Below are 16,401 nucleotides of genomic sequence, written 5' to 3'. Positions count from 1 at the left end.
CATTCTAAATAATAATACATCACATATAACAAAACTTATAATTTCTAAATATTAAATTAAAATAAGTCCACTCATATTTTTACACTGTTAAGAAAATTTCTTTTGATTCATTATAATAAAATCGTGCAATAAAAGCCTAGATTTACATATTACGCATGTTACAAATCATACGATAGTCGCAGTAACATTTTCTCACAGCAATTTACAGTCGCTGATCAAGTCTTTTAAAAAAAGTTTTACGCGAAACTGCGGGTGAGAGTTGAAGGGTCGTGTTTTCATGTTGACGGTAAACATGGCGGAGACTGAGCAGTCGTCAGGTAACTCACGTCAGTCTAATCTTCATTTAAACACGGAGAATTCAAAAGCGACGATACCAGTGATATATCTGCAGATTATACATGTTGTCGTTCAACATCTGAAGGGGGAAAGGGATGTGCACGTGCAGGAAAAACGCTTAATTGTGGCTTCACCGCGCCTCATGTAATGAATCGATGAGTCTGACAGCTCTGCGCTGTGACGCATGTATAGTTTATTACGCATTTCCTGCGAACAAACGACTCGATATTATTAATTATTTGCAGTATTAGTGTACTTACAATGCTGTTTAAAACATATTTTAGTCAGAGTAATTAACATAGCGGAGGAACACATTTAGCATGTTGTTGTATTTTGATGTCTGTGTATAACTGAATGATGAAAAGTTCATTTTCTAACGTGTATTCTGGGAACAAACTTTGCCTATGTTATTTATTATTCTTGGTAAGAAAATGAAGAACATGTCCTCTTAGGGACAGTAATATGGGGTTCATATGTTTTCCTCAGACTTCAATAATATCGGTGGACTTTAGGATTCGAAAGAAACCTCTTTGTGTAAGAAAATTATCATAAGGGTGTGTGGATGAAGTAGATCTATATGTAAGGGAACAAATTAAGGACGTGCTCAGTGAAGAACGTTGTGTTTAGACATTGTTATATTAAGAGGTGGACAGTAACTAAGTACATTTTCTTGAGTACTGTACTTAAGTACACTTTTTGAGTATCTGTACTTTACTTGAGTTTTATTTTTTTCTGGAAACTTTTTACTTTAACTACACTACATTTGAAATAAAAATATCTTACTTTTTACTCCACTACATTTCTGTCAAGGTCCTAGAAAGTAGTTTTGACGTCAAACCATCTTTTCAACCAAAATACAACGTCTGTCCAACGTTGGAGATTAACGCTAATGTGACGTTGGATTCTGACATCCAGATTTTCGTTGGGTTTGGTCTTCTAAATGTGTATTTTGTCATTGTTTTGGAGCACACTAGCTTTTAGGTAACAGTAAGGCTAACATATTCATACTAAAAGCCACAAAAAAAAAAAAAAAACATATATTGGGCACTATTTGAGGAAACCATTGTAGACGTTATTGAGTGCATCAATCTCACATTCAATCCCACTACTGGAGCTGTGTTCTAGAAATATATAATTTAATATTGATATGGAGGAAGGCAGGCATAGATTCAGAGGCATACGGTACTGTAAGTATTACATACAACAATATAACAATAATAAAACAATGCATTGACATTAACTTTTTACTTTTGATACTTAAGTACTTTTAAAAAGAAGTACAAATCGGTCCTTACAACTTTTACTTGTAACAGAGTAATATTTGACCAGTAGTATCTGTACTTTTACTCAAGTAAGGAAGTTGTGTACTTTGTCCACCTCTGGTTATATTTTTATTTTGACATTTTTTACTTTAGTAAAAGTTTCAGCTCTTACTGAAACTTCTTTAATCCCTTCTGAACACACACACTGTGAACACACACCCGGAGCAGTGGGCAGCCATTTATGCTGCGGTGCCCAGGGAGCAGTTGGGGGTTCGATGCCTTGCTCAAAGGCACCTTAGTCGTGGTATTGAAGGTGGAGAGAGAACTGTACATGCACTCCCCCCACCCACAATTCCTGCCAGCCCGAGACTCAAACTCGCAACCCTTCGATTGCAAGTACGACTCTCCAACCATTAGGCCACGACTTCCCATCCATCATGTTTTTCATCTCTTGCATAGGCCCTTCTCATGAGGATGACAAGCCTCCCAATCCTGTCGATTTCAACTTCATGGTGCCAAAGAAGGAGATCAGCATGGTGCCTGATATGGGCAAGTGGAAAAGATCACAGGTATGTTGTACAGCCCACTATAAGAGCAGTTTATCTGCTACTCTGAGAGATGGATCTTTCCCCAGTATCTCTGGAGTTAAAAGTAATAGTAGAGGTAGGAATAGGAATCACTTTTTCTTGTGTGGCATCTAACATCTTAAAGAGACAGTTCTTAAAAAAATAATGAGAACCTCTGCATTTAATATTCCTGTTATAAATGTGCTCAATTGTTTTAGACTTATTTGAAATGTAAATACAAATATGAACATTTCTGGCCTATAAAAAGCTGCTCTATTGTTATATTGAGGGCAGTCTTAATCATTAAACCCTACGTTTCTTGCATTTGAGCATGTTTCTGTTTTGTGTAAGTAGGCATATGCTGACTACATAGGATTCATTCTGACCCTGAATGAGGGTGTGAAGGGAAAGAAACTCACATGTGAATACCAGGTGTCTGAGGTGGGTCACTGTCCTGCTTTTTTCTATACTGCTGGATGTAATAGATGAAGTAATTGGTGAATATGTTTTGATCATGATGAAGCAGGTTCAAGGATCAGCTCATAGAAGTGTGCTTTTATGCTTTTCTCTGCTATCAGACAGTGGAGAAGCTGCTTGATATGTTGGGAACATTAGATCGCTGGATCGATGAGACGCCACCAGTAGATCAGCCTTCTCGCTTCGGCAATAAAGCATACCGCACATGGTATGCTAAACTAGACCAGGTGAGTGCCTGCATGAAATCAAAATGTCCTTCTATCTAAATGTTACCAGTGTTTACCTTTTTACTGCTTTAGTTTGCTTTGGAGTCAGTTCTTAGCCAAGCATTGCCAGTAACGTTAAGCATACAGTGCCTTCAGAAAATATTCACCATCCTTTTGATTATTTGTTCTTATATTGTGTTTCTCCAAATTAAAACGCAATTTTTCAGTCCAGTATTTGAAGGAGGGAATTGGTTAAGGTGAATACTTTTTTATGGCAATGTATGACTTCTGTGCTGTTGGTTTGAGGTGAAATGATGTGAGAGTGTTTTGTGTGTGCAGGAGGCAGAGGCTCTGGTCACAGCCGTTCTGCCGTCAGAGCGTCATGAGGCTGCTCCAGAGATAGCGGTCTACCTGAAAGAGTCTGTGGGCAACTCCACCAGGATTGACTATGGCACAGGTCTGTGAGGGGATACACAAGAAGACATCTTTATTTTATTCATTAAATGTTTGTGCATGCGTGTTTTTCCATAGTTGTCTTTGAGGAGAAATTATATCTTTTCTCACTTTTATCTATAACTCTTGAATAAATTTAACTGTCACATCAGAGAGAATAATAAACACAAAACATGAACTTCTCATTCAGATTTGTAATTTTAAAACTTCAGCTATATGGATTTTTTTCACAGACTGTGATGATGTGTTTTCAGTTAATTTTTTTTTTTTTTTTTTTTTTTTTTAAGTGTTTGTACATTTATAACACTATACTTTGTGTCATGTTGAATTGGCACTAAATTAAGGCTGGAATAAACTACACTACTTTTAAAATCTGAACAGACAACTGGACATCATACACTAAATGACTGAAGATAAACTACCAGATTTTAAAGTTGTTCTGATCACAACAAACTCATGCAGAAAGATAAGCCTTTTTATTAGGACACACGTGACGAATTAAAAACCGTTCGTGTTCTAAAATTGGCTAAAAATATCAAACATATTAAACCCAAATCTGCAGACTGTCAATGATCGACGACTTCTCCAGACTTAATCGGGGCAAAAACTGTGTAGTGTATTCCAGCCTTTACACAAAACTAGTTAACACAGCTGCATGAATGTTTCAAAAACAGCAGCTGAGGAAGTGATGACATCTTTCTCTCTTCCATCCAGTGCAATCAGTCTCTCAATATTTTTTCCTCTTTTGTAATCATAAAGGCACTATCATTGATTTCTTTCTTTTGTTATTGGAACAAAAGTGAAAATCATTAGCTGTAGTTTCTGTTTATGACTAAAGATGTTTACTGAACTATGATGCCTTAAGATTGAGAGAACTCTGGGACTGTGAAAAGGGTCCATTATAAACTCTTAAGACTATCCAAGTGTATAGTTAATGTGGTTCTTCTGAAGGATCACTAGAGGGTGCTGTTGAAACACAAAACATTTGCCTTTGAGCGCTTCTCATACTTTTGACACTGAATGATAATAAATAAAGTACACTATACAGTTCTTGTTTCAAACTAAGTCTGACATTATTCATGCTGATAGTCTTTTTGTGAGAATAATTAAATGTTCACATGTTTCTGTGTGCAGGTCATGAAGCAGCATTTGCTGCGTTCCTCTGCTGTCTTTGTAAGGTGGGAGCTCTGCGCAAGGAGGACCAGCTGGCCATCATATTTAAAGTTTTTTACAAGTTAGTGCATCTTCTTTTTGCTTGACTTCTTATTTTGATTGTTTTTTGCTTGACTTCTTATTTTAAATATGTTGAATCTGTAACTCCTAGCATCTTCAATGAGCACGTCTTCACTTTACTGCACCCTAAATGCCAACAAAACAATTTTGACAAAGTATATTAGTGTTGCATTTTGTGGTTGATGGTGTAAAGCAGTGGAGAACTCATTTGCATAAAGCATTATGATTTGATTGGCATAGGTATCTGCAAGTGATGCGCAAACTGCAGAAGACGTATAGGATGGAGCCGGCAGGGAGTCAGGGAGTGTGGGGTCTGGACGACTTTCAGTTCCTACCCTTTATATGGGGGAGCTCACAGCTTATAGGTAATGACTCCTCCTTTGTTGCCCATTTTGGCACTAATTCTTTAATGTTTATATTTGTATTTAATTTTGGATTAATTACAGTTTTTAATAGTTTTAGTTTATATAAAAAACCCTGTACCTAGAGCAGGGGTGGCCACTGTCAGTCCTGGAGAGCCACAGTCGTGCAGGGTTTTGCTCCAGTTTGATTAGGGATGGAGCTGAACTCTCCAGGACTGACGGTGGCCGCCCCTGACCTAGAGCTAATACATTGATTTTGAAATGGCTGGATCCAGGTTGATGGAGACACCTGGTGGTCACACTGTGTAACTGAACTATGTTTGTTCATCTATTGTGTGCAGACCACCCAACCCTGGAGCCCAGACACTTTGTGGAGGAGAAGGTCGTAAACGAGCACCACCAAGACTACATTTTTCTGGATTGTATTAAATTCATCAGTGAGGTGTGTGTGTCATCTGGCATCTACTCATGGAAGGACCGTTTATCCTTTCATTTTCATTTAGTTGGGAGGATGAAATTTGGATCACACACAAACAAAAACTCTTACGTTTCATTCGTGTAAATACTTAAAAATACATAGTTTAAATCTCTCTTTCTCAGGGAGGTTGTGCTTGGACTCCACTCGTATGAGTCATTTCCTTCCTTTCCTGCATGTTGTTGTGAATCACTCCTAAGGCCCCTAGAGCCCACCCCCTCCTTTCTCTTTCCCCTTCCCCTCTCTCTCTCTCTCTCTCTCTCTCTCTCTCATTTCCTTCTCTTCATTCCTCTTTGAGGGGCTAGTAGGTCTCTGGAAAGTCCAGCTTGATGAGAGCAGTGTATGTGTGTGTGTGTGTGTGTGTGTGTGGAGTAAAGCCACACAGCACTGCCATTCATAAAGTGCTCTTTCCCAAAGGCGGCCCACAAGCCCCTCTCATAAACTCCTGTGAATAGACTTCATAATACAGTGACATGATGATGACCGTCAGATTACTAATGCTACAGAAGAGTAAATAGTCTTTTGTTAATATTCATATAATTGTATTATGTTTGTTTACTTCACACATTTATTCCACCGATCAAAAGTTTGGGGTCAGATTTTTTAAAGAAGAAATTAATAACTTTATTCAGCAAAAATGCATTAATTTAATCACAAGTGTCAGTTTAGACATTTATAATGTTAATCTTATTTCTGAATTAAGTTGTTCTTTTGATATTTCTTTTGGGGGGGGGGGGGTATCAATGTTTCAGCATGTTAAAATGATTTCTGAAGGCTCATGTGATACTGAAGACCGGAGTAATCACAGGAATAAATTACTTACAAACACCTGTTTTCAATTTTTATAATATTTCATAATATTACTGTTTTTTTTTTCTTCCTTTTTTTAATTAAATAAATGCAGTCTTGCTGAAAAAAAGAGACTTTTTTTAAAAGTTTTTTTTTAAATCTTACCCACAGTAAACTTTTCAGCGGTAGTGTATTTTTGATTTCCTCCGCAAACAGAGACATTATTATATAAACTCTATGAATTTATATTTTAGCTTAATTCAAATAGTTCCATTAAATCTAGCTTTAATGCTGATTGCACTTTGTATCTTAAGCTTACTACCATCTCAATCGCTACATATTTTTCCTCTTTTAGATGAAAACAGGCCCTTTTGCTGAACACTCGAATCAGCTTTGGAACATCAGCGCTGTTCCTAATTGGTCCAAAGTCAATCAAGGTCTCATACGAATGTATAAAGCAGAAGTAAGTATCATTGTACTTAAAACACTTTTACACGTCAGGAGAAAAACTTGTGATATATAGAGTATGTAAATGGTCTATTGGTAGCTCATGCACTAAATCCAGCTTTATCATAACTGAAACAAATCAATTAAAGCTCTATTCAGACAGCAGAATTGCAGGATACCCACTCACATAGTCTACATGTGACATTTATAAATGTGTCATTTTAACTGGCAAGCCGTGGATTCAGTCTGTGAAGTTTCGAGAGCAGAGCTGAAAGAGTTAACTGAGCATGTGTTTGAGGGGAAGAACCGGGTGTCCCACCCCCTCCTCCAAAGCCCACATCCTGTGTTGTTGAGAAGAGGGCTGTGCTCCCTCCCCCTTCTCTCCCTTCAGTGCAGAGCGAAGCTGAGGGGCCAGTCTGTCTGCAAATTCCCCTCCTCCTTCCCTCTCTCTCTCTCACCCTGTCGGTCTTTCCCCACCCCCGTATACATCACACTCCGGTTCTCTCTTTGCCTCCATCAGCCAGGGACTCGTCACTGTTACTGATGTCTTTCAAGTTAAACAAAAGCTAAAGATGTTTTTTTTTTTTCTTCCGAATATGACAGCTATTTCATATGGTTTGATTTAATGCTGTATCTTTAATGTGCTTTTTGTCTCAATTTCACTTTTTTCTACAATGTTGTAAAAAAAAATACATGCTGAGAGGTTCCTGCTTCACCTCTCCGTCGACCTTATGTGTAGTTTGAGGATCCTCTACATTTTAAAAGTGTTCCATGGTCCTAGTCTTTTATTCAGCAGCGATGCATTTAAATGATCAGAAGTGGCCGTCAAGATATTTATAGTGCTATAAAAGATTTCTTTCAAATTAATGCTGTTCTTTTGAATGTCCTATTTGCCAAAGAATCCTTTTCATAAAGATATTAAGCACCACAAATGTTTTCAACATTGATAATAATAAGAAATGTTTCTTGAGCACCAGGTCAGCAGATGAGAATGATTTCTGAAGGATCGCGTGACACTGAAAACTGGAGTAATGGCTGCTGAAAATTCAGCTTCGCCATCACAGAAATAAATTACATTTGAAATATATTAAACTAGAAAAAGTTGTTTTAAATTGTAAAAAATATGTCACATTAATTCTGTTTTTGGTCAAATAATTGCAGCCTTAGTTAGCAAAAAAAAACAACAACACTTTTTAAAAGTAGTTTATGTGGGTATATAACCTCTGTATATAGTCTTCGTCTGTTTGGACTCCATAGCATTAGACATTTTGAAAGCTAGCAAATCTATTCTCTTGCTGTAAAGTTGATTGATACTACCAAACTGTTTCTCTGTCATCCTCTCCCAGTGTCTAGAAAAATTTCCCGTCATCCAGCATTTCAAGTTTGGCAGCCTGCTCTCCATCCAGCCAGTCAAACCATGAGAGACCAGAAAAAGAATTTGCACCTCATCAGAGAGCACCACCAAAACTCCTACTTTGGACGAAACCACTTCAGTTCAAGTTAACAAACCTAAATATGCATTCTCATCACCAGCGGTGCTTGGTCTTACTCCTGAAGATCTGCTTTCCTGAAGAGTTCTGTCCCTAACCTGCTTGAATACATCCAAGCCTAAAAGATTTAAGTAAACCTGAAGACCTAGATCAGGGTAGGCAACGTCGGTTCTGGGATGCCGATTTCTTACAAGAGTTTAGCTCCAATCCTGAAAGAAACCTCATCTGCCTATAGCCTTAGTAATCCTAAAGACCTTAGTTAGCTTGTTCAGGTGTGTTTGATAAGGTTTGGAGCTAAAGTCTGCAGGACATCGGCACTCCAGGACCAATGTTGCCTACCCCTGACTTAGATTATCAGGTTCAGGAGTATTTGAGTTGAGCTGGACTAAACTCTGCAGGACAGTAGATATAAACAGCCCTGCTCTTCACAATCTACTAGTTGTGCATATGAAATCCCACTTCTGATATTCCCTTTAAAAGATGCAATTAGTCTGAATGGTTTTATTTATCTATTCCCTGCAAGCAGGAAGTTGTACTACTACTTAGACACCTGCAGTAAGCATTCATGATCCAGTTATCCACATACATTTTCATCTGGATTGGCATTTATATATATTTATGTGTATATAAAGAAAGATGAACGTTTGAAGGCTTGGTTTTGGTTTAATGGATTCTGTTTCCTGTGTGCAAAGGTCTGAAGCCAATGAACAATAATGTGTGTGTGTGTGTGTGTGTGGTGGGGGGGGGGGTGTTTGTGGGTTTAAGGAGAATCAGTGTCTCAAAAGGCACTTGTAGTAAACTTCTTGCTGTTCAGTTATCAAAGATTGCTGAGGTATGTGTTTGTTGTGAGAGGTTTTGATAAGTGTCATTTTCACCTATGTAAGGCATTAAGAAGTTGTCAACCACTCTAGGTTTACATTTTCGCTGTGCTTGTTTCTTTCATATTCACTTCACTGAAAATCAGATGAGTAAAATAACAAAAATACCTTTATAGTTTCTGAACAGCCACGTGCAGCTAATACCCCTGTATTCTGTTTGCTAAATTAAACCAATTAATTTGCATCCAGAAGTTAAGTATATTTCATTTCTAAACTACATTCTGTATAAATGAATGGTTTCAGTTTTCTTCAAAAACAAACACAGAAGGGGTAACATTTTAAGATAAATGATCAAAATACTGAAATATTGGTGAAAAGCATTAATGTAGCAATTCTTTATCCTGTTAGAACCGGGCAAAGCATCTGTGAACACTTTTAGGTCAGAAGAAATATCATTCACAGTGTAAGTGTTATATAGTTCTGCACATTATCGCAAGCACTTTAGATTGATGAATGGTGTCCTGGGTTGAGAATAAAATCATTTTAAAATAAGAGGCACATTAAAACATGCCTTTTAGTCCTGTCTTAGTTCATTCGGCCTGACAGAACTGACAGACCTGGGCTGACTTTCCGAAATACTTTGTAGGCCTAAACAGACTGTTGACACGCTTCTCACCAGTGGTCTCTACAATGATTTTGGGAATGGCAGCCAGCTCTTTAATTTAAGATATATAAATTCAAATCACATTATTGATTATTATAACTAAGGATTTGCTTAAAACATTTGTTACGACCAGCCTCGTATTTTTAAGTCTAGTCACAATTTCAAAAGAATATCCATTGGTAAAATCATTACTGTCTTACAATGGGCTTTTTGAGTTTTAGTATTTAATTAAAATGTTGATTTTTTTTTTTTTTTAGATTGAATGGAACTATTTAATAATGGGACATAACACTTACTGTTTTTGTGCTCTCTAACCACCACAATTAAGATTTAAGTTAATTAATCAGTACGTTGTGTCACTTCTAATTGTACAGAGACTTACCAGGGTTAACAATTTTTGAATCGGGCGTCTTTTCCTCATCACAATATACAGTTCACAGAAATTTCAAGTAGTTTCAACAGTTTCCTGTTATGTGACATGCTATAATTCATCTAAAACTATATCATTCAAATAAAAAGTTATGTTGGCTCATAAAGGGATGTATATATATATATATATATATATATATATATATATATATATATATATATACATACATACACACACACACACACACACACACATATATATATGATTTCAGATTACAATGGTTATTACATTTCATTCAAGCTAAAATTGTGTTGCTGAAAAATAATATTTATGATTAATAAGAAAAGCTTTCCATGCTATCCAAATGGGATCTCTGAAACAAAATCGGTTTTTTTTTTTATTTATTTATTTTTTATCTACACAGTTCTCAGCAAGACCAGGCCAGGCCAATTCACTCTCTGTGATTTTCTGTTTCAGTCGAGTCATTTTCGGTTATATTCAGTTTCTGCCCAGTCACTCTCCAGCCGCCCCATTGTGAAACTCCGCGCAGCTGGCGGAGTAATTGACATGAACCCCCCAAATCCCGTTTCTGTTCAATTGTATTCAGACGCAAGCTCCACTGCTGAGTTCAACAGGCGCAGCTGAGATAAGATAAGATTAAAGTCGTGCCTTTTGTCTTCATTAACATTTAATGTAACCACTGCGCCCTTTTCACAAAGCGGCTCGTTTTGGAAGGTGTAAACAGAAGTGTGTTGGGTATATACATCACGTCCAACGGTTGTAGGCTATCTAGGCTATCTATGTCGAATGGTTTGTGTTCGTGTAGAATTGACGGCACGCGGATCCTTCCATCATGTACAATTAGAAAATCTGCATTCGTTTCGTGCGCGCGCTCTCTATGGTAGCGTTTCCCGCGCTGGCCACGCGGAGGAGCTCGCAACACACCACAGACCAGTTGTGCATTCCTGTCAAAAAATTTAACTAACATACAAGCGGTACTTTTTAAAAAATTGATTTGGTAACGCTAGCTTAGACAACTTTCCCCTAAAATCAGCCTATTCAGAATAAGACAAACAAGGATCTCAAATATAAAGTGTTACGCTCATTATATATATAGCCGACATTAACCTTGTTGAATCATTCAGTTATTTCACTGACATGTCGCAACCAAGCATTACATATTTGCACGGTTTTAAGCGCCACGTCATAATGTACTACACAACCTACCGCGCGAACGAATTACCTGCGTTATTAGCGATATTTAAAAATGCGCGAGGCAGCTCGTCGAAAATAGCCATGGCAACGACTTGATAACAGCCTATGTGTGTTGGACGTTGATGTGTCGGACGTACTGCGGTATCTCAGATTGAGAGAAGCAGAGAGGTTTCGGCTAGAGATGAGAGAGAGACCGGGGAGAGGACGGGGAGGGGAGGGGTGGAGGGGGTTGAAGCGGATCCGAGGTCAGCCCGAGGTGCCGCTACATAGGCGCTCTAATACCTTCATTCATTGATTTTGAAGAACACCACCATGTGGCATACAGCAGAGATAACACAGTCTGCAAGTTTAGGGGGAGTTTCTGGCAAAAAAATGTGCGCGCTCCTTAAAACCAGTGACCGCCAATAGGACGTGAGGCGCGTGACAGGCCAATGTTTGCTGTTAGGGATCCGATCCTTGCTTCAAAACCCTCGTCTTGAATGTAGGCTTCATTAAATGATACACGCTGTTGTATTCTTTTTAATGGTGTGCATATGTGTATTTTCCTTTTCATTCGTTGTTCTATTCTTGGCCTGCAGGTGACAGTTTAATATCCCGCAGGTGAGTTAATGGCATATATCTAAAAGTAGATTTCAGCTGATCCAAACCAATGCTGAAAATATAAATTTAGGAACTTAAGTGCAGTTTTGGCCATTTTGGAGCCACTGAGATCTAGAAATGCTCTACATTTATTTCTGTAGGCTAATACTTGATTATAAATCTAACATTTCTGTTACAGTGAGGTATGGAAAATTTGGCAAATACAATGAATATGACTTTGTTGTTGATATATGGCAGATGAGACGTGCTAAGGAACCTTTCTGTTGTGTAGCTGCTTTTAGTCAAGCTCAATATCAGCAGGCCTGAATTTTAAGGCTACTATAATGAACACTGTAGGTTTATCAAAAAAGAGGCAATGCGAGGTAGGCTTCATTTTTTTTATTAAGGTTATAAATTTTAAACAAATACTTTCTAAAACAGTTTTACCCGGTGATATACAATTTAATATGCACAAAAATACAAGAATACCAACAAAATATGGAGAATACGTCTGAAAACGTTTTTAATTCAGTACACATAGTGCTTATATAATGCGAGGACGTATGGCTAATTTATGAGATTGCCTTTTTAGAACAAAAGGTCTAAGTTTGTAGAAAATAAAATCAAACCCACAAAACCAAGCAAATGCTGGCATCATGAATTACTGTGAAGGCTTAAACTTTTTTTTTCTGAGAGCAAGGGGGCGGGAAATGGATAACGCTAGAGACTGGATAGTCAACAAAAAATACCTGGCAGATTAAATCACGGCGTGCATTGTGGGAGTTGTAGTGTTAATTAACGGCCCCAACGTTCAGTGTTGATGAGGTGACTGGCGTAGGCGAACTACAAACACACTCAGAGGAACTGGAGCTGTAGGTCAGTGCAGTCAACAGAACGCACCAGTCCTCGCCACTTTCAACAGCACATTTCAGAAAACAGAAAACAAAAAAATCCGACAGGGTGGGGGTTCAAATATTGCACCTTCATTAGCCTACTTGATTGCCTTGTATGATATTACAGAATGTAGTCTGTATACGCCAGTCCTCTTCCTGTAGCTCTACGTTAAGGACAGCACGAGCTCAGAGAGTCTTGTTGTTGTAGCCTGTTCTACTAGGAAACTGGTAGTCGTTCCGACATTAAAATGTTAGAAAATATGACAAGGCTGCTTAAAGTGTTATGTACTGTGAGAGAAATAAGCGTGCAGTGTGCAGGCTTCTCCGTTTGCAGCCTGTTATTCATAACATTACATGGGTTGTAATGTTATTTTACAATACATCTTTGTGAAAGTTCCTGGGAAGGGAGAGGGGGAAAAAAGAAACAATCCACGAGCGAAACATTCAGAGACTTGTTTGTGGCCATAGCTAGCAGTCTGCGTTGGGTTTAAGGCAACGAAATTCAACTTCGTTTTAAAACGTTTGTTGTAATATCGACATTTGTTTTAAAGGATACATTACAAGTGGTAGGCTACAACCACTGTCCGCCTGCCCCACTGAAACGAAACTAAAAACAAACCAAAATAAAAACGCTTAAATAACTTTGCTGCAAAAATAAGTCAATTTGTCTTAGACTTTGTACAATTTCATAAAGTATCTGTATTCGCATTAACCACAGAGTCAAAAGGCTACAATAGCTCTCGTCCAAGCCCCTAAACTCGCCAGGGCTTGTTTGCTACAGAACTGTCCGTTTAAGGCTTGCTCCAAGTCCGCTTGTCTGCTCACCAGTCCCGTGAACCCCGAGCCGAAGATCGAGATGAGGTTAGAAATGTTCGACGTGTCTAAGGGCTCCGTGCACGCGTAAGAAGAGTCCTCGAATTTCGCTCTTTTGCACGGCGTAAAATCCGGTACCTCCTCGATCTCGGACACGTAGTACCCAAAGTCAAGCTTGCGTTTCTTGGCCGGGCTCTGCGCGCCCTGGCAGCACTGTTGGAGCGAAGCGCAGCAGTCCTGATGCAAATACCCGTTCTCTACTGTGGTAACGACATGCGTGTCCAAATCGAGCACTGTAGTTTTGTTGCAGTGCATATTGTTTACCGGCGAAAAGTCACAGTTGGACACGGGATAGGCTTCCGCGCAGCAGCTGCGGTAGAACGAGGGGTCCGGCGATTTGCAGACCTCTTCGTTTTGGAGAGCTAGGGGCACCGAGCAGGCGCTGCTAGGCTGTATGTGCTGCACCGAAGGAGCCTGGTGACTGACGGGCAGGAGCGCGCCGCAGAGGCTCGCCGACTCACTCACGCTGCCGCAGCAGTCCCCAGTCTGCTCCTCGCAGTCCTCCACCAGATCGAGCGGGTTCAGCTCCTGGATCTCGTTGCAGACGGTCATCACCTCCTCGTACTGCTGCATCCTGTAGATTTCGGCATACTTCTCGTTCATGTAGACTTGCCTGGCGTTCCTCAGTACATAGGAGACGAGCAGGTTTTTGTGCAGCTTGATTCCTCCTCTCTGCGTTCGGGAGTTGTGGATTTTCCGTAAAGATATCGAAATGAGACTTTGTGCATCCACTGCACACTCCATGGTGCTGATCATGGTCCGGGTCGTGATGTTTTCCCACCTCTCCAACGAAGGGAACCAACTTTATTTCACTCTGAATCACGAGATTTCGTTCGAGGATGAAGGCTTAAGTCAGCTCTGTGGAGAAACATTGAACGTGGTCGCTTCTGCCTCAATGTGTGAGCGTAGGCAATCATTAGCCTGCGCTTGCTGCCTTGGTATATATATGGCGAAGAACTTTCCGCCCACTTTGCCTCCGGCCAATCAGGGACTGAGAATATCGTTGAGTGACAAGCAAATCCCACCCAGAAGTTTTGATCTCGTCCAATCACAGAGAGGCGGTTCTTCTGTGCTATTCAAATTCCAAACTGACTTTACCAAACTGGAATGTTCTCATGAGGCGCAATGTACATCGGAGTTCGGAGTGCGCGCTCTTGTCATGTATGCTGGACAGACCACTTGAAAGATCTGACATAAATCCACTTAAATAATTTTTTTTATACATTAAAACGTACTGAGCACTGTAAGTTTAATACAGCTGACGCTCTGTATGAGTTAATAAATATTTTTAAAACATTAAACTCATTGGCAAGTTAGGTTTAAAACCGTACAAGCACATGAAACACTACACTATTGATTATAAAATATCTAAGTAAATATAAATATTTTATGTAGCTATGTTTATTTGACAAATTATAGGCTTACAGGTATGTATGAGAAAAACATTAATTAAATGGAGGATTCAAACTTAAAGACAGCAAATGTAATTTTAACTTTATCAGTAGGCTATATGTGCATATACACTAGTCTTGAATCTATTGCATTATGTTCTCTAATATAGTTTTTATATATAGTTTAGTAAGGTTAACATATGTATTCAGACTCTATGTGCAATAACATTTTAGTTCTAATTGATGACATTGAGGACAACACTGATATAATTTTTAGTCAAAAAAGGAAAGATGACAAATAAAGTTAGCAAGTATTTATTTCAGAACAGATATTCACAGATATATTTACCCTTTGGATGGTCAGACAGACAGTTCTAAGCTCAGAATCAACAAATGACAACTATTTTTAAACTGCTACTTAGTTCCAGGAAAGAAACAGTTGTACAAACTTCCACAAAGGACCGTGTCATATAATCTTTATAAAATGTTTCAACCCAAATCTTTGACCTTTTCACTCCATAATATTCTAGAATAATACATCTGAATGACCACTCTAGTACTTTAGTCAGCATCTGCCCAATGTGAAAATATGGACTGTGTTACATATCCGATTTTTCTAAATATCATATTTGGTTCTGAGAAAGTAAAATAGTTGCTGCATTTTCTAACTGCTCATTGTGATAGACCACAGCAGGAACACCCAAATCTTCACAATGTTTTGGAACCAACAAAAGTAACCAACACTCACAACATCACACAGATGATGAAAAGAGCACATTACAGTCATGTGTTAAAACAATGTAATGTCAAAAAGAAGTGAAGATACCAAACATTTATAATTTCAGGTGAAGTTTAAGTCCTATAATATGAGGAAGATGTAATTGTCCTGAATCTGTATCTTGTATCTGATGGAATCTTTGCAATGAAGAAGTGATATTTATGTACACATTTAGAGCACAGTTTAGTTGTGTTCGAAAGTGGGTTTTGTCATGCAGCACTGGTTTTAGAAAAGCTGTCTACTAGGTACAGTATGATATGCAATAGATTTATGAAGATATTTAGAAAATTAGCTATCTTTAATAATAAAAAAAACTACTGTAATTTACTAAATGATAAGCTGTTTCTTGCAATTAAGGAATACATGCAAGCACATTCAGTCTTTCAGTGGTGAAAAGCTAATAAATCTGCCACTGCTGAGTCAATTTTGTCCTTTCATGCAACACATTTGAGCAGCAGTGCATCCATCCACTCTATACTATTTGGACACTTAAGACACATTTAAAATGTATGAATGTCATTGCATTAGAAAACAAAATATCCAACCAAGTGGCATCAGCAAATGATGCAGACTGTTTCTCCGATCTAACTTTTCTTTTCTTTCTTTTTATTATTATTATTATTTTTTTGCAAGTACTTTAAATCATCTAACCTCAAGGTGATTTTGGTAGATATTTGAAGTCAGTTCGTGTCAATTTCATGCAGGTGTCCAAGCAGAGTAACCA

The 16,401-nt window shown here is 38.4% G+C and overlaps 2 protein-coding genes across 2 annotated transcripts; one reads left to right on the top strand and one right to left on the bottom strand.

Moving 5' to 3' along the window:
- The first annotated feature begins 176 nt into the window (after positions 1-176).
- LOC113075501 (serine/threonine-protein phosphatase 2A activator-like) lies at positions 177-9,158 on the top strand. Its single transcript, XM_026248215.1, has 10 exons — positions 177-317; positions 2,058-2,167; positions 2,519-2,605; positions 2,743-2,868; positions 3,187-3,304; positions 4,435-4,534; positions 4,774-4,898; positions 5,237-5,337; positions 6,515-6,622; positions 7,953-9,158. Exons 1-10 carry the CDS (start codon positions 278-280, stop codon positions 8,025-8,027), a joined length of 990 nt encoding a protein of 329 aa, XP_026104000.1. The 5' UTR covers positions 177-277; the 3' UTR covers positions 8,028-9,158.
- A 2,968-nt stretch (positions 9,159-12,126) lies between these two features.
- Positions 12,127-14,442, bottom strand: LOC113075474 (immediate early response gene 5-like protein). Its single transcript, XM_026248196.1, has one exon. The coding sequence runs from the start codon at positions 14,262-14,264 to the stop codon at positions 13,356-13,358; it is 909 nt and encodes a 302-aa protein (XP_026103981.1). The 5' UTR covers positions 14,265-14,442; the 3' UTR covers positions 12,127-13,355.
- Between the last annotated feature and the right edge of the window lie 1,959 nt (positions 14,443-16,401).

Source organism: Carassius auratus, chromosome 5 (assembly GCF_003368295.1).
Source record: "Carassius auratus strain Wakin chromosome 5, ASM336829v1, whole genome shotgun sequence".
In the NCBI taxonomy this organism is placed as follows: domain Eukaryota; kingdom Metazoa; phylum Chordata; class Actinopteri; order Cypriniformes; family Cyprinidae; genus Carassius; species Carassius auratus.
The sequence above is the reverse complement of the archived record's forward strand: the minus strand, read 5'-3'. Positions and strand labels throughout refer to the sequence as shown.